At 40.0% G+C, this 19,365-nt stretch overlaps 1 protein-coding gene across 1 annotated transcript in view; it reads right to left on the bottom strand.

The window, feature by feature from the left end:
• RAB38 (RAB38, member RAS oncogene family) overlaps positions 1–11,440 on the bottom strand; it is a 45,233-nt gene extending 33,793 nt beyond the window's left edge. The window contains exon 1 of the mRNA XM_016153161.2: positions 11,148–11,440. Within this exon, the coding sequence (XP_016008647.1) occupies positions 11,148–11,349 (202 nt within the window). The 5' untranslated portion in view covers positions 11,350–11,440. The remainder of the gene's footprint in view (positions 1–11,147) is intronic.
• Between the last annotated feature and the right edge of the window lie 7,925 nt (positions 11,441–19,365).

The following is a 19,365-nucleotide window of genomic DNA, read 5'->3' as shown; positions in this document are numbered from 1 at the left end:
TCCCACCGAAATCACTTTAGTTAGGTCTGTCTCATCTCATCCATTCATTCAACAACAACCAAAAAATCTTAATACTTATTATTTCCTAAGCACTGTTCTAGCAACTAGAAAAAAAAAGCAATTGAAAATCCTTGCCCTCAGGAAGCTTATATTCTAGTGAAAAGAGATAAACAGTAACCAAAAAAGTAAGTAAGGGTACATATAATACATTATCTGGTGAAAAGTGCCATGGAGAAAAATAAATCAGAAAAGGAGAAAAGGGTATGTGGGTATCATTTGAGTCAAAAAAGAGATAAAGGAGCAAGCCATATGGATACTTAGGAGAAGAGGGTTTTAGACAGAGGGAACTGCAAGTACAAAGATGCTGAGGCACAAATGTGCCTGGCAAGTGTTTGGAGAACACAAAGGAGAGGACTGAGCCAGGGGACGAGGAGTGCATGCTGAGGCAGGCAGATCACAGGGTCCAGACAGTAGACAGTTTGGAGCTGTTATGCAGATGCGTTTTATTCTTCAGGAGAGAAGAAAGCACCGAAAGATGGGGAGCAGATGAAAAGCATGAAATGACAGGAGTAAATAGTTAACTACGGCTACTGCACTGAGAAATGACTTACAGGGGTCAAGGTTGGAAGTGGGGAGATGATAATCCAGGCAAGAGATAATGATTTGAATCAAAGTGACAGTGATGAAGGTGGTAAATATTGATTGTTTTCTGGATATATTTGAAGATGAGATGATAGATGGGTTATAGATTATGATATGACTCAAGCATGACTCCCAAACTTTTGGCCTGAATTATTGAAAGTATGAAGTTGATCTTAGCTGAGATTGAGAAGACTTTTCGAGGTGAAGGTTTCATGGAAGTAGATCAGATTATGACAAGTTTGAGATGTCCGTTAGACAGGTATGTTGGGTAAATAGTTGAATATATGAGACTGAAGTTCTGGGGGTGGTCATGGCTGAGATTTAACTTTACTTGAAATTCTGTACACCTTTGCCAGTTTCACCTTTCAAAGATCTGTTTTCACCCTATCATTTTCATAATTAAACACTTTCAGGAACCCACTACTACCAACAGCAGGTACACAAAACTGAAGATGCTGGTAACATGTTATGCCACCCATACCAGATTTAAAGTAACTTGACCTACTTCCCAACAGTTATAAATTGGAAGATCTCTAATAAAACAGATATTGGAATGTCTTTAAAACTCATAACATTCAGAAATACAGGGTCCACATTATATGAATAATGTTTAGGGGTTAGTTCATTTGACCTGACCAGTAGCAAACACACAATATAAAGAAAAAAAAGTGCTGAGATGCTATTCCTTTTGCATTGTTTTATATCACAAAAACACTGCCTTAAATTTGTGTTTTTATATTAGTTTTATGAAAATAAGTCTAACGAAATATTTGGAATTTGGTGAAATTTCTGTAATTTTATTTTAAAAGAATTTCTTGCTATTGATCCGTTCTTTTTATTGTAAAGCTCTTATGAATGGTTATCTAGAATCCCATGTTTGTTTCTCTGCATTAAAATACTCTTAAACGCACTTGGCCTTGTTGTACTGCATCCATCTAGCTATATGTGAAGTTGTGTCGAGAAACAAAATAGGAACCAGGATTATGGAAAAGCTTTGGTTCCATTTCCTAGGGAAACAGGAGCAGTAGCTTGGGTGGTCCAGTACTGGGAACAGATTTTTCAGAAGCTTTTGAAAGATGAACAAGTGTTTGCCAGGCAAAGCTCATTTATTTTATCCCTGGACTCCTATGGGATTTTCAAGGTTGCATACCGTGATCTACAGGTTAAAGACTAACCCTTAGATAGAGATCAGAGTCCTGCCCAAAACTATGCCTTGCAAGGCTCTGCTAAATTCTGTTTCTTACTCTCATTCACACTCGCTACATGGCAACTTCACTGGGACATACCCTCCCCCTTATTCTCTACCTAAATTCTACCTACTCTTCAAGGTTGTACCAAACTTTACCTTCTTGGAGCCTTTTCTGACTACTCGGTTCCACATTCAACTCTTTCTCCCTCTGTACTCACAGAGCACTGACACTGTAATGCTTGCTTGCCCTGCCTTGTACTGTTTTTTATATGCTGCAAACCTCTGCAGCCTGTGTCCCTAATTATACCAGCGACTTTTTAAACCCACATGGAATTACTCAATTACTGTCCCCTTATATCTCCACAGTACATACACTCTGAGAGGTTCTTAGTCTATGCTCACAAGGAGCTTGCAAAATAGAATGGAACTGGTAATAGGTAATACAAGTACTCTTTACATAATGAAGTAACAATTAATATTTACTTATTATTTGTGAGAGGGAACCCCAGAAGGGAGAGGAGAGGAATGAATAAAGCAAGATCTCTATTTCAACTCATTTACTTTTTATGCCTACTAAACTTCTGCTCGTTCTCAAGATTTACTCTGAAAAAATCTGTTCCCAATTCAGAACCCCCCAAGCTCTTTGTGCAATTTCTTTAGTTCCCCATAAACAATGGCTCTCATTTCATCTTACCACTAGCCATCTTTCAGAGGCAAATCTTACCTATATTCAACAAGAAGGTAAAGCTAGATGCAGTCAGTTTTAGAAGCTGAAAATGAGTTTCTACATTAAACAAGAAGCTAAGTTTTTCATCGGTCATCTTGAGAGAGCAGATTTATGCAAGGCTGATGAGAAAGAAAAGTTAAATAATGAATCGGGATAACACAGACTTCACAAAGTAGACTCAGAGCAAAAAGTAATAATTCTGGTTTCCCTCAGACATTTGAAACGATTGACTATCCTCCTTTTAAACTTTTTCCCCTTTACTTTCAAAACCTGCCCTTGGTTGGTTCTCCTCCTACATGGTGTTTTTCCTTTTCTTTGCTGACTCCACAGTCATTTCATTAAATTATGTAACAAATAACTTGTGGCAAGTTCTGCTAAAAATCATGAAGGAATAACTCGTGGCAAGTTCCGCTAAAAATCACAAAGGAATAACTTGTGGCAAGTTCTGCTAAAAATCACGAAGGATATTTGGAGAAGTACAAAATAATTAATGTATTGCTAAAGGCAGGAGTGCTAGAAAGGAATAGAGAAAACTTGCATGAAATTCAAGGGAGGAAGTTACCACTGGAATGAGAGAATTAGGGAAATCTATGTAGAGGAGTTGCCCTTTCAGATGGTCTTAAACATGAGGTAGGATTTGGATGTGTGGAAGTAAAGGGAAGGACATGCGAACCAGCAAGAAGAGCAGGAGCAAAGGCAGAGGCAATAAACATGGGGCATGAGTAGGAATAGCAAGGAGTTCAAATGGCCAGATTTTAAGCCTCATAATGGAGGGTGAGGAGCAATTATATTAGGAATGCTATTTGAAGCCAGACTCTGGATGAATCTGGGTGCCCATAGGGCTACGTGCGTACCAAATTCAATTACTTTTGTGCCCAGTTGTTTATTATTCAAATCTCATCATTAATAAACCAAAAAATCCTGCATTATAATCTCAGTTCTACCATTAACTAGGATGATGGGCCTGAGAAACTAATGTGAAGCCTCTTTTCAAAGCATAGCTCCTCATCTATAAAATAAAGGATTTGGTTTGATGAGCCCTCTAAGTTTTAACTCTGTGAAAATGACCTTTCAAGAAGAAATTACTTCATATACTGTATCCAAAAATCTTAAAGATACAGTTTGGTCATTTGACCTCCAAACAAATGATATTTCACTCCAAATTTTGAAAACTTCATTAAATGAACATGGACAGTTTTTAAGAATGGTCTTTAAGGTCACTTTCTAGTGAAAAAAAATAGAATGCCACATTAAGTGATAATCATATTTACTGATTCTAAAATGTATGCATTTTTATATGACAATGTTCATAAAATTATGAAATCTTTCATGCATGAACAAAGCTTATAAATTTTGTTTTACTGTAGAAAATTTACAATAATATATCTTAGAATTAAAGCAATAATGAACTAGTTGACTGAAAAACTTTATTGAACAAATACTCATTGAGCACCAACTAGCACCTATGCTAGGATCTAGGTTACACTGTGGAGGGAAAAGACATTCCAATACAGTAGAAGAACGTCTAATCTGAGGTAAGCATGGGATGTTTGGGAACAGAGAAACATTGTCTTCCTCAGTCATGGGGGCTCAATGGAGACTTCTTGAAGGAGGTGAGATTCTGAAAGTGATGGGGATCTACTGAAGGATGCCAAACTAGAAAATGCTTAATTGGAGAATGACGCTATGCTGAGATGTCTCACCCCTGTGGATTACGAACTGATGGGTGAGAAAGCTTGAGGAAGGGATGGGTAGTAGGAAGTTGCTAAAGTAGTTCAAGTGAGTGGTGAAGTCATGGCTACTAAAAGGAGGAATGAAGTTATTTTTCAAGATAGGATTTGATTAACACCCAAGGGAGTGGGGAATAGTGGAAGTTAAAACCTGAGTTATTTTCAAAGGGTAATTTAAGATCATATAATTTCTTAACCAAATTCTCAAACAGCTGAAAAAAATTAGTGGAACTCAATAATTTGGAACCCCAAACAACAGTTACAGATATGACCTTGTCTAGTAGAGGAAGACTACTCTAGACACCAACCTAGAAGATGAGGATCTTCCCTTGATGGAATGAAACTGATTTCTACCCCAGAAGTGGCAGGGCCACCATATCCTTCTAGGAATTTTCATCTCAGAATCAAAGAGAGTGAAAGAAATAAAAAGAGTTCTCTCAGTGGTTTGAAGGCTTTGCAGGATTCCCCAAAGTTAATCATGAGAAGGGGGAAAGAAAGAATTCTAAGCCTAGCAGGAGACAGCTATTCTCAAAACTTTTTCAGGTGTGCAATAATTCTAATGTCAACCTCAGTGACTGTTGAACACCAAACCACTTTTATTGAGCAACCAGTATGTAACAGGCACTATGATCTACTTACACTTGGCTCAGTTTCCTCATCTATAAAACTAGAAATAGCAAGACCTAGTTCCCAGAATTACTATAGTGTTTAAACTTCAAAGATTGCCATGACAAACTGATAAATGGAAGGAATCATCACTCTTACTCTTTGGCTTAGCATACATGTTCTATCTTAACTTGCTGCTTCATCTCACCAGCTCTCTCCTCACACACTGTGATTTCTAGCTATGCCAGATCACCCACAGTCCTCACGGTGTCTTCTCACCTTCATGCCATGGTTGAGGTAAGCCCTCTTTTTCTACTTTCTTTTCATGCCTGACACTTCCCATTCAGAGTGCTTTCAAAACAGTATTAAGTAATTATCTCCATGATTATCTCTTTAAAAAACCTTTACACCCCACTAGACTATCAGATTCCACAAAAGCAAAAATTATTCCATTTCGTTTCCCCTAAATCCCTCTGCTTATCGAGTGAATAAATAGTTTCCCAGGTAAGATCTTATACCTCTTAAATCATCAAGTTTTGAAACTATTTGAATACAATGCAGTAAAACAAAAACATTATTTAATGAGACCCTCTGACCCTCAATGAGAGTAACTGTGTTCCGACAAGGCCACAATGAGACAGATCCTGGGTTTCCTTTTGACACAGCCAAGCCTCAAGGACTCCAGTCACTTTTTACTAGCTCAGAGCCCACAAACTCTTCCCTCAATAGCTCCATAACTTAGAATCTGTCCTCCTCCTAATCATCAGCTCTCCTATTACCTCACCCCACCACTTCAATTCTTCTCATCATAATATATATAATCTATAGGTAATTGGAAGCTACCAAAACAATGTCCTGGGAAGATAAACTTGACCTTGGTACACATAAGAACTAGAGGAAGGGGAGACCAGAACCAGCCAGCTGGCTATGACAGCAGAACAGTTAAATAATAATAGTCCCTGGTCAAGGGCAGTGAGTGGCAAGAGAGACATAATCACAATCTGACTTGGAGATTGATGGTGTGGGAGAATCAAAGGAGAAAGAGAAAAGATGACAGAGGTTTCAAGTCTAAGTGACTAAGGCAAAGGTAGTACAGTTAACACAAACTATAAAGTCCGGTGTGTGTGGAAAGATGTCCAGTTTAGACTTACAAATAGCATCCTTTACTACTTAACTCATTAAGAAGGTTGACTGTGGATATTCTCTATTTGTATTCCTTTGTTGTCATTGTTTTCTTTTGTACTTTCCAATTTTGCTACATTGAGCATATATTACTTTATTAATTAAAAAACCCAACAATCCTGTTTTTTATGCAACTCTGCTATGACATATTGATTTTGCAAGATAAGTGAGATATCGTAAAGAAGATGCCCGCACAAAGGCGGAACTGTAGCCTTGAAGCTCATAAGTGCTGCTTTTTCCCAATGCCTTCCTTCTCTCAAATGACTTAGCTTTCCTCGGTCAGGCTACTATGTGCTCTCCTGTCATAACTAGTCCTCTAAACCTAGATGAGGGGACATGTCCCACATGCCTAAGGCACATGCATCTGTGATAAACAGAGATGCTAATGATTGTCCTGCAAGAAGCCCTGAGGAGTTTCCCCATACCTCCCCACTTTGAAAATTCACTATTTTGCTCAGTGTATACATTATTTACCCATAAGCACATAGCATGTTAGTCCATGTGGTATTTAGAAAATCTATAATTATCCAGGCAAGAAACAAGGCAATAAACTGCCCATTGCCCAACAGACAGTGGCCACTATTTGGTTGCTGTTCTTTCTTTTGCCTGACATAGTAGTCACCAAATTTAGCTCTTTCTGCATGTCTAGATCTATTACATTGATATTTAAGACCCTTCTTCCAAAACTCCTTGGACAAGTACAGTATTTTGAAATAGATACTGACGAGATGATCAAGTCCAAACTCTTCCCTCAGTTGAATTTCACAATGTAGAAGTATTTTCCAACCTGTAAAACTGTGACCCAGATGAATCTCACTGCCACTGGTGCGAGGAGTCAGTGTCCAGCGCTCCTGACTCTACGCCCATATGTATGCATGCCAGAATATATATAATTTTGGCATTAAGCAGACCTGCTGCTCCTATTCAACTCTGCCACTTGCTACATCTTGTGATCTTGGGCAAGTCTTTTACTTCTCTGACTCTTGATCTTCTCTAATATAAAATGGGGTTAACACAACCTGCTCTATCTATACCCTTGGTTATGCTGAGAAAATTAAGCAGGAAAATGTATGTAAAAGTAGTTTGTAGTAATAATTAAAACAACAAGAGTAATAGCTTACATATGTTCAGCATTTATGACATATGAGGAACAGCTTGACATAAATTAATTCGTTTCATTCTTTTAACAATTCTAAGATGCAGATTCTGCTATTGCCCCTCGTTTACAGACAGGAAACCATGACAGGGAAGTTAAATAATGTGTTCAAGTTGCTTGGAATAAGAAGTTGAAATAAACTGCCACATACTACCTGGGCACAATGAGAATATACTAAAACTGATAGAGATGGCAAGAGATAAATAATATAAACATATAATATCAAAGAAAAATCAAATAATTGCCATTTTATATATGGGACAACTGAGGTCCAGCAGGTTTTATGCCTTGCCCAATGTCATGTATTATATATTTACAATATCTATAATTTAGAATATGTCTAAAGTATTCTATTTTTAAATTGTGGGAAATAGAGTAAAGCTGTTAGGAACCTGGGTGCTGAATTCAATGGCCAAGTTTTAAATTCCGGTACTACCACTTAAATAGCTATTGTACTGGGATATTCAAAACTAAATATGTGTGGACAATTGTAATAAATGGTTAAGAAATGTTAGCTACTATTACTTTGTTCCCATTCCTTCAGCTAGGTGCCAAAGCACATCAAGAATTCTAGAGAAAGTTGTTCTCTTTGAAAGTACTAATGAAGTATATAGTATCAGAGATCAGAGAGGAGTAGGAAAAGAAGTCTCAAGTGTGCACTTTTGTTTACTTTTTTCTGATAAATCTATAAAAAGAATTAACCTATAACCAAGAATCAAATTTTCAGGAATGCATTTACATTCCAACTCCTTCCACTGTCTGCACAGTGGTACTGAATATTATCTAAAAACTGATTAGCCATAGGAAGAAGGCGAAGATAGCCCTTCCACTGAAAAAGTAACTCCTTTAAAGGGTAAGAAGGCATAACCCTTGTAGGTCGCCTGTGCATCAGGCACTCACAAGACTGCAGCCATAAAGAACATAGCTTGATTCCAAGCCAGACAGAACTAGGTCAGCTCTGGCTCTACCACTTATTCGCTGTGTGGCCTTGGGCAAAGAGACTCAGTTTTTCTCATTCTATCAAGAGCTTCTAAATCCAGAGCTGCTCGAGCTTCTCCTTTAGGGTGGAATCATTGGAACTCAGGGAGATGGCTGTCTCCTATATGATTTGTGGGATTCATCACACTGGGTTTATGGTCAAGGTCACAAGCCCTGAAAGATGCTTTCTGGTGTCTTTCAGGATCAGACTGGTGAGTCTAAGTGGCTACATGATATATATCATAGGAATTTGTTGGACAAATGGGCCCTACTTGGCATTAAACCAAATGAATATCGAGACTGAGCTAAGATTTCCTCTATAGAAAACGGACCTGATATTCCATCAGGATACGCAGATCTCTATCTTATCTATACTTCCAACCCTCTCAAAGTGTGGCCCAATAGCCTTCACTAACTGTTGCTTTCAGATATACACCATAGGTGAACACAAAGGAAATAGAGAAGCATTCTTATGTTTGAAGAGACAAGTTGCAATTTGAAGGTACAATAAAGTAAACTTAGCTGACTGGAGTATGGGTGGACAGCTGAGACTGGATTTCATAGGTACCCTTATGGGGTACCTATGAAGCCTGAAACATGTTAGTACTATGCTCCAGACATCCCACAGTGGCCCAGCTTCTCCCAACCAGCTTTGCCTGCTACCCAACTTCTAACTCAGCCTCCAGGGCCTTTAGGCTAGAGGCTGCCAGAGAGAGGTTCCCACAGAACATCAGAGCTCTCAGACAAAGAAGCTCCCCTACTAAGATGCTGCACATGGCCATATCTGTAGAATTGACTTTCCAAGGCTCAGACTTCTTGTCTACACAGGCTTCTGTGACTGTAGCCTTTATGTCAACCTTAGTCCAGAACCATGGCTCAGGAGGCATTTCTAAGCTTAGGAGTTAAATTGCTCATGACAGTGTGTTGTAATATGAGTATAGCTAAAAAACGGTGTGGTTTTAGAACAGATTATATGTGTAACATAGAAATCATCATTTATTAGGATTTAATCAACACATTTATATCATATCCTCCTTGCCTAGCATTTTTACATGTTCAAAAAAATAAATAGTAGCTAGTGTAACAATAATCCTGGCTGCTCTCCTAAATGTCACCTTTCGATGGCACTTGTTGGTTACTCATCTCTCATTGGTTGGGAGAAAGCATTCCACTTATTTACAGATAAAATAACTGAGACCAAGAAGTTAGAGAACTTGCCCCAAATCACCCAGGGCATATGGACTAAAACAGGGACTCAGACAGAGAGGCAGTTTGACTCTGGAATTTAGGATCTTAGGCACTGAGACCCATAGACATTATATAACATGCCTGAGGTCACATCCTTACTTGCATCTGACACAAAAGTCTAAATTATAGCTGTACCCCTTCCAAACAGTAAGTTCCTTCTAAATCTGAGTCCTGGAAACTTCTAACTCATCCAAAAGAGTTTTCAGACACTAAAATCCAGCAACAAAGTGCTCAGACTCATGGTGGTTTTTCTTTTTTCTTTTTTTTTTTTTTTAATGAAAAGTCCAATCAGATAGTGGCTGATGACATACATCTCCTGGCCTCTGATAACCCCTGTGCTACCAGCACTGCTGAAGATGCCTCTGAATGCATGAATCTGTCCATATGCCAAGAGTTTTATCATAAGACCTGGCAGCTGATGATTAAAGAGGCACTGGAGTCCCTAGAACCAGAAATGCCCTTTCAAAAATTTTCCACATTTGTTCTTGCTTCAAGCCATGATAAAATGTTTTCGGTCAACTGCACTGGCTAAAATGTACCTATTTTTTGAAAGAGAATCAGCTAGTTTGGGTCCAGCACTTAAGAATGTTCTTGAAGCCACAGCCTATGAAACAGAGGTGAAGTGAGAATGTTTGAAGTGGTTCATCCCAGAATCCCAAAGAGCCTGAAAACTTCTGAGCAGGAAGATTCCTGAGTAGTCATTGTGGAACCTCTCTCCACTTAGCTGGGATGCACTGAGCAGAAGGCACTTGTCTGAAGCCAGTGAGCAAAACCGATTGGCAGAGCCAGGATCTATAATGAGGGGTCGGGTGTACCCAGGTTGCAAATAGCCTCAATCCAGGGACTCAGTCTCGGAGAGGATGCTTTGCATCCTCTCATTTGACTGTGCCTAACTCCAGGTACAAACTCTCAGAATCAAATTCTGATGTCAAACATTGTGGAGAAGCTTCTCATTTTCCAGGCCTCTTAATGAAAATTTTAAAACCAAATGAAGAAATTTCACAGTTAATGTCGTAGATCCTTAGACAAAACTGGACCTAAAATAAATACACAAATTCCTTCTAATAGAGAGCCAGAGAGAGAAAGAGAAAGAATACTTTGACCCCCATATATACGCAGAAACGTCTTGGGCTTCCTCAAAACAGAACCTCAAATTCGCTTAACTGAGGGTAGAACTGGGAGTGGAGAAAGTTGGAATAAAGTGGACGGTTGAAGACAGGAATTGGTAAATTCCTCTTGTCTGGAACTCTCCCAGTTCCCGCGGTGAGCCCGTCTAAGGGCTTCCCCTAGGTCGGCCCAGGCACGGAAAGGCGGGCTTGACACTCAGGGTCGCGTCACCAGTAGGGTTGCCCGCGCCCGGAAAATGAGAACTGAATGCAACTCTAGATATGTCCCCCTCTGCGTCCCTGGGGAAGGCCCGCGCTGAGCAGAAAGATCCCACCGGAGGGTGCGGGAGGGAGTTAAAGCAACAGCTCCACGCGCCAGAGTATGCGCTGGAAGTTTCAGCGAGGGCGAGAAACTTTTTTTGTTTTCTTTGAAACCAAGTTTCCAACCCACCAGGAAAAGTCTCATTCGGCGCAGCGCCCAGGAGACCTGGCTTTTCCTCTTAGCCGCAGCACGCTGCCGCGGGACCCGAAACCAGCCGCAAAGCGCTCCTGCCCTTGACCACCCCCCCCCCCCAATGCTCACCTGCAATGTCCCAGAGCTGCAGGCGCACCACTGTCTCCGGGTCCCAGTGGAGCACCTTGAGGGCGAAATCCACGCCGATGGTGGCCCGGTAGTGCGAGGAGAAATTCTGGTGCACGTAGCGCTTAATGATGCTGGTCTTGCCCACGCCCAGGTCGCCGATTACCAGCAGCTTGTACAGGTGCTCCTTATTCGGGGCCTGCATCCTGGCTGCCCGCCCGCCTTGCTGTGCCTTGCCTGCCGGGCCGGGAAGCGCAGCTGGGGCCTGGGCGGGAGAGAGACTTGCGAAGCGCGAGTCCAGGCGCAGGGGAAAGGAGGCAGCGGGGCGGGGGCGGGGGCGGAGGGGCGGAACTCCACCCCGTCCTCTTGGAGAAACGCCCAGACAGGCGCGCAGGGGTTAATCCTACTTCCTACCCGGAGCTGTGCAGACTGGAGGGACTCCCGAGGACTGGAAAGCGAGGGGCTCGCGTGTTAATACCTGTTGCAGAGGTTATAGATACAACGCTTTACAGTTTCCAAAGAGCTTTTCTCGCGGTGATACTGGCCATAAAGTTGTAAGAGGTGGGTTTTATTTTCCATGTTGATGAACGACAAACTAAGTATCGAAAAAGTTATGCGAATTGCAGGAGATGATAGTGATAAGCTGAAGACTGGGCTCTTGGGACAACAGGCCCTGACACCAACCCACACTGTGGAAAGAACGTGGAAGAGAGGCAGTGTATAATACAATTTCAGAAGGCAGGACATGTGGGCGCAAGTCCTACATATGCTGGCTTTTGAGGTAAGTGACGTTGGGCAAGTCATTTGAGCTGCCTCAACCTCCTTTCCTCCTCAGTGTCCTGGTAAAGGTAACCCTGACCTATCAGCATCCTTAGAATGTGAACACAGCAATTTCACACCTATTCGACTGTTACTAGTCTAACAAAAAATAATTGGGCTGAACTGGCCGAGGGCATTCCTGGAGGTTTTTTAGCTTCTTCCTCTCCTACCCAAAAAGCTCTGAGCTGCATTGAAAGACAAGTCAAACAACTGGTCAGATTATTTTAAGTGATAATAGCAAGTATCTATCCATCACTTACTATGTGCCAGTTTTTATATGCGTGTCACATAATCATTCTAGCAGTCTTAAAAATAGAAATCATTATTCTTCATGTTTTACAAGTGAAGAAACTAAGGCCTACACATTTTAAGTAATGTATTCAGGGTCTAAACAGGTAGTGAGGAAAAGGCTAAATTCAAATCTAAGTCTTTTGATGCCAAAAGTTTTGTTTTGTTTTCATTCATATTTTTAACCAATATATATTTGTGCTTGGGATGATACAGAAATAAGACAAAAATTTTGGGGCTCAAAAATTTAAATTTCTTGTGGGTGGAGACAGACAAGACAAATAAGAATAAGTAAACACTATTTTTAATATATTGGTTGGTTTTAAAGTGGGGAAGGAAATAACAAGAGTTGGAATGGAGTTGATCTTTTAATAGGGGACCAGGAAAGGCTTCCCTGAGAAGGTAACAATTCAGTACAAACCTAAAGTTGCTGAGGAAGTGGCACCAGGATCTAGGGGATGAGCATTCTGTACCAAAATGAGTCATTTTGTGCCTGAACGTCCTGGGAAATGAGCAATGTCCACATTATCTCATTTCATCTTTCCAAATGTCTTATGAAGTGGATTATTTTGTTCAATCTATAAATGAGGAAACCGAGACAGAGAGCAGCTTTCCCAAGGTCACACAAGTGTTAGAGCTGGAATTTAAATCCAGGCCTGCGTGAAACCAAGAATGGAAGGTTTGGCACACTCACTGTCTTTGCCTTCTTCTGACATTCAGCCTACACAAGCCATCAACAAGCACAGGATGCCCTATATGCCTGACCTGAACAAATCACATCACCTCTTTGAGCCTCAGTTTCCACATCAACAAAATGAGAATACTGTCTGCCTTATAGAGTTGTTAAAATGACTAGAAATAATATTTATAATGAAATGCAAAGCCTATATAGTATGTGATGAATAAATTGTAGCTATTAATATCAAAGGAGAGACAAGCTTTGTTCTCCAATATAAACACTGTGGGCAGGCGTTATATCTTATCAGCTTTCTGTCCCCTCAGAGGGTAACTTAGAAGCTTTGCTCATAATAGGTACCAAGTGAAGGAGTGTAGAGTTGCGCTGGTTTGTGTGTATCAAGTATTTAAATAAGTAGCCATCATTCCTTGGTTTCTACCCACACAAGGACACACCAGGCAGATAATATCTAACAAGTGAGCCAACTATTCTACCTACTTTAAAGTATTGGCCAACACCGTGGCTTTGCTTTGCAGGGAGGGGAATTCATGAACCTGAGGTGTTTACACCATTCTTAGAGCCGCAAAAGTAGGAATGATGACAAAATAAGACCCTTGCCAGACCTAAAATCCTGGTTCTGTAGATCTGAAAGACAAGTCTGTTCTGGGAAAGGAGATTATGGTGGTAGAAAAAAGCTGGAGGTGAACGTTTGAGACATAATGTGAGCCAGTCTTCAGTGCTATACCTGACCCAACTTCTTCACAGGCCCCAGCCTGTTTTCCCAACAGGTCCAGGCTGAGTCAGCTTCATCCTCTTCTGATCAGGAGAATGTTGGAGCACCAGATGTTTGGATTTATGGTGTAAGACAAGCAGGCCAAGATTCAGGTTTTCTGGGGGAGGGGAACTCTAAGCAAAAGAATACAAATTTAAGGAACAGGTCCTGAAACTTCAGCTCGCTGCCTTACAGGAACAGGAGGTCCCTCTGTCAAGGACAGTGGGAAATAATGCTAAGCAAGCTCCCCAGCTAGGCAGAAAGTATGTGCAATTTGTTTCCAGAGACATTCATTTAGGTCTCATGACAGTTCTTCACAGTGGAAAGAAATTACTCTACGTTTATATTTTAAAAATCTTTTAGATTTCAGTGGCTTTTTGATCACCCCAGGTTAGCAGTTCAGTGAAATCTTTGTAAAGTTTATTCAAGGTGTCTGAACCTGAAAGTCTTCTGGGTAAAATGAGGGAGTTTGGTTGCAAGACTTCTGGGGAGCATTTATGACGAAAATATCAGAATTCTGGCTCTTCTAGACATCCTCCAGGAGTGACATCCCAGCCCATTCTAATCACCCTCACCATGGCACCATTACCCAAATAGTTTTCTATCCTGAACTCCATCTGCCCACCATTAGGAGATTTGAGAGCTGTGAAAGAGCCGTTTCAAAACAAACATCATGCCATAGTTCTCTTCTGCTTTCATGGCTCTATTTTCTCCTCAGCTGCCACATTTTCCCCCAAGAGAATGGCTCTCCAAACACAATTGTTTTTGGAAGGCAAACTTTCTGTGCTCTTTTGCCTTACTTTAAGCTTCTTTCCTTCTCTCAGAACTAGGTTGCAAACAGGAAGCCAGGTGTCTGGGGACAGATTACAAATTCGATTCAGGCTACAGCTATCTAGATGAAAGGGCATCTGCAAACAGGGAGACCATCTTTTCTTCTATTCTCTTACTACCCCCAAATTATCAGGCTTCATAAGAACCCATCTGTCCCAACTTGTGAATCCATTTGCTTCTGACTCCTTGGGACTATCCAGAAGGATGCCTGGCTTTACGCAGACAAGCTGGCTCTCCCTCTTTCCAGGGAGAACGATTGGGCATGTACCATGAGTTCCTCCCCCCAGCAGCCATACAGCACCATGGAAACTTGTTTTCCATAGTAACTCTCAGAGTATCTCTGGAGATGTTTTGACAATCTTCCTGCCCTCAAGTTGCTAAACTGCAGCACACCCTCTCCTGCAGAACAGAAAGCAGGAGACTCAAGTGTGAAAGGTGTACTAGACCACAAAGTGCTCAGAATTCAAGCACGGACAGCATTCCAGAGGACACAAAGTCAGGTTTCTCTTTCTCTTTCTCAGACATTTCCATTCCCTTGCTGTCCCATGTGAGTACATATTCTCACATTTATAAATGATTAGAAGTTTAAGTGATTGAAAATAACATAAATGTGAAATTCTCATGCTTCCCTCCCAGGGACGCTGTCTTAGGTGAGTCCCTATGATGTTCCCTTATTTGCTTTCACCAATTAGAGAGCCATAGGGAATAAGTCATTAGCTTATGTGTCTCTGAATTATTGCTCTGAAGAAATACTTAACTGACTATAAATTAGGGTGCCAAAGACTTTGTTGTAGGAAAGCTAAAGTAATTTTTTCTTAGATTAATGCAAAGGATATATCTTCGAAGAGATGGGCTTTGCTCTGAAAAAAGCCTGTAAGGGATGACCATAGATTTTATTATACAAATAGGGACTCTTGAGAGTCAAAGAGGGCACTATTAATAATTACACCAAACCACAGAAACAAGCCAGGGCTGTCCTAAAGAATGTTCCTTCCTGAAGCAGAGGGTTAGAGTTCTCAAATGAGATCTACAACTAAGAGCGGCATTTAAAAAATCTCCTAAATCACCATTTTAATAAATAGTTCTGCCAAGTTAAGACCGCGGCTCATTTCTCTGTAGTCTTCAAAGAGTTCCTCTTTTATCTACTAGGCTTCTCTGAAACCTGTGCTAACTTGCAGTGGGAGTGACAACCGGCATTAATTCAGGACTGCAACAATTGTCTGGAAATAGGCAACAATTTTCAGATTATTTGGAGAGAGGCCTAAGTGGATTCTGTATGGGCAGTGCTTGCAATGAACACATTTCAGTCCATGAGAATTTTGATGTTGGATATTTTTCCCCAGGAAGTAGAACTATAATAGGTTATTTACTGATTATCACCAGACACTGATTGCAGGTGAGTTCTTGAACCTACTGTTAGTCTGGCAAAGAGAATCAGATCATGCCCCAAATCATTTTCAGCAGATTTAATTACCAATTAAAATTATGTGCCATAGCTGCATACATCAGACTCGCATTAGACAGACGTGGCTGAGTTGGGACTCATTTTCCTCCTAACCCACCAAATAGATGAGTGCAAACGAGCTATGGAATGGCCAAAAGGCAAGCATCTGAGAAGAATATTAGAGCAAAATGATTCTTTATGAGCTCAGAGTTTCAACTTCCTTGTCTTGAGTACCTACAATGAGCCAAGCTCTTTATCTTGATTAATATATTTAACCCTCACAACCACCCTGTAAGGAGGTATCCCCAATTTATAATGAGAGAAATAGGGCTCAAAGAGCTTAAATAATTCACCCAAAGTAACTGAATAAACATTGTAACACCTAATTCCTAATTCCATGCTTTTCTTTCTATGCTACACTCCTTCAGCATGTGGTAAAATGCTGAAGTCCAGACTTCTGCTCCAGTTTTGTTTCTGTTTTTGCAACCCCAGAGCTGTGGCCTGTTAGGAACCGGGCCGCACAGCAAGAGGTGAGCGGCAGAGCAAGCAAATCCTCATCTGTATTTGCAGCCACTCCCCAGACCGGCATCACTGCTTCAGCTCCACCTCTGATCAGCAGGCATTAGATTCTCATAAGAGCACCATTCCCCGGTGCCAGAAAGTTTGGGAACTGCTGTACTAGCTATTCAACCTGTAAAGAAAAGGGGTTGGTTCTGTTTCTAATTTATAAAGTCCTGAGTCTATAGAAAACATCCAATAAAGGAGGGAACAAAAATTATGATTCAAAGATAGAAGGGTATATCCCACACTCACTCAACAACCCAGGCAAAAAGGCAACACAAGGAAAAACAGCATGCTATTCATCTGTGGGAGTTATCATATCTGAATTTTGCAGAGAGCATAAACTAAGGGACCTAGAAAAGGCAATAGCTTAATAATGCTGAGGCTCTCCTGTGAATGAGCCCCTTTCCCTAACAAATGGGGGACACAGGGACTGATATGGTCTAGCTCAGAGGATAGCTCAAGAAAATTAATTACTGACAGACTATTGGGGCACCAATCAAGAAATATTTATGTGCAAAACACTGTGACAGAATTTTTTTGAGGGGTAGAGTCAGAAGTGGGGACTCAGATTTATTTATAAGAATGTATAAAATATTAGCCTCTACCATTAAAATGTCTGCAGTCTGGTTGGAGCGTCAGTCAGCATGTACACACATGTTCCTCTACTTCTCCCTCTGTCTCCTCTCAGATCCTTTACTGTCTCCTTCCCTTCTCTGTTGCCCACTGCTGATGTGTGCTAGTGCCATCCTGGGACTCTGAATTTTTGTCTTGAGCTCATCGACTCCTGTGGCAAGAGAACAAACTGGGCCAGAGAACAAACTCTGGAATCAGGCAGACATTTGATTTCAACTTTGAGTTTCACCAGATGAAAGACCTTAGTGAAGTACTTCAACTTCTGTAAGCCTGTCTCCTCATGTGTAAAACGAAGATAGTATTTTTTACCTCCTAAAGTTGTCAGGAAGCTTAAATGAACTAATGCAGTGAAGTGCTTAGGAACATAGGATTTGGCCCAGGACATGCATTGAAAATAAAATGTTCAAGTATCAAATGTCTGCTGAATGTTTCTATATTTGTATTTAAAACCCCCAGCTTTACTTTTGCATTCCATACTCTTGTTCCAATTGCATTTTACATTTGGGTACTACTACTTGGGTAATGGCGCCATGGTGAGGATGATTAGAATGGGCTGGGGTGTCACTCCTGGAGGATGTCTAGAAGAGCCAGAATTCTGATATTTTAGTCGGAAGTGCTCCCCAGAAGTCTTGCAACCAAACTCCCTCATTTTACCCAGAAGACTTTCAGGTTCAGACACCTTGAATGAACTTTACAAAGATTGCATTGAACTGCTAACCTGAGGTGCTCACAAAGCCACTGAAATCTAAAAGATTTTTAAAATATAAATGGAGAGTAATTTCTTTCCACTGTGAAGAATTGCATTTCTACCAGGCTTCCTAGCAGACATTTCAAATGCAAAGTGTGCAAAACTGAACTCATTATCTACCCTAACAGACTTGTTCCTTTTCCTGTATTCCTGGTTTTAGTCAGTGGTTCCACCCTCACCAAAGTCAACCAAGCCTGCAAACTCAGTCACTCTTGACTCCTCCTTCTTTCTCACCCACACACCCTATCAGGCTGAGTCCTCTGATTCTATCTCAGGCAGTGCATTTCCTCTACTCCATAAAAGTACTACTAGAACACAAAGGTGAATATCTACTCAATATTATTGTCAGCAATGGATTCTTAAGGATTACACAAAAGGCGGAAATCATAAAAGGGAAAACATTTTAAACGTGCGTGTGTATGTATTTATTTAAAATTGCTAGAAGCCAGAAAAATGGTAAATACAAAATGGGAAAAAATTTGTAACATTGAAAACAGGCAAAAAGGGAATATACTTTATACACAAGAAGCTCTTATAAATTATTTTAAAATGTCCAAATAGATAGGGATATGAGTAAACAGCTGACCACACAGAAAAACAAAAAGCTATAATAGTATGAAAAAATTTTTTCGCTATTAATAGAAAGAAAAAATTAAAATTAACAAGACACGATTTTTCACTTTTGAAACTGACAAATGTTTTAATGCTAAAAATACCCAATATTACTGAAGATGTAGAGAAATAGATATGATCATAGGATCTTGTCGGGACTATAATTTAAGAAAAAGCTATTGGAGCAAATTTGGCTATATAAAAAACCCTAAAAATGTTTGTGCCCTTTGACCTAACAATTCCATTTGTAGGAATTTATGATAATGAAATCACTACAGAAAGAGGTGTGCACATATTTAACTTCAAGAATGCATATGATAGTGTTGCTTATCATATTAAAAATGGGAACTTTCCAAACATGTTAAATATTATAATGTCATAAATATGTAATAGCACATTATAGAACCTTTATAAATGTTAAAAAATATTGAACAACCTGAAAAGATGTTCATGATGTTTTTTTATAATGTTTACAAATTGGAAAAAAAACACAAATTACAAAATATTATAGTACCAGTTTGACATAATTATATACATGTGAATATATATCATTGTATAATACTATACATAATTTTTATTTTAGAAAATTATGTACCAATATGTTATCAGATATTACCTCTAGATGATGAGGTTACTGCTTGCTGTATTATATATTTTTTCTACTTTACTATTTTCTTTTAATTTTATAAGGAATATTATTGATTTAAAATTAATAAAAAACACCTTTTTACAAAAAATGCATGTACACTGAGTGGGTCTAGGAGGAGGATTCCCAGCAGTTCCGGTGCAGAACTTCCGTGACCATCCTGTAATGGCTTTTCTCGGCCTCTCCAT

Source organism: Rousettus aegyptiacus, unplaced genomic scaffold (genome assembly GCF_014176215.1).
Source record: "Rousettus aegyptiacus isolate mRouAeg1 unplaced genomic scaffold, mRouAeg1.p scaffold_m13_p_5, whole genome shotgun sequence".
NCBI lineage: Eukaryota > Metazoa > Chordata > Mammalia > Chiroptera > Pteropodidae > Rousettus > Rousettus aegyptiacus.
The sequence above is the reverse complement of the archived record's forward strand: the minus strand, read 5'-3'. Positions and strand labels throughout refer to the sequence as shown.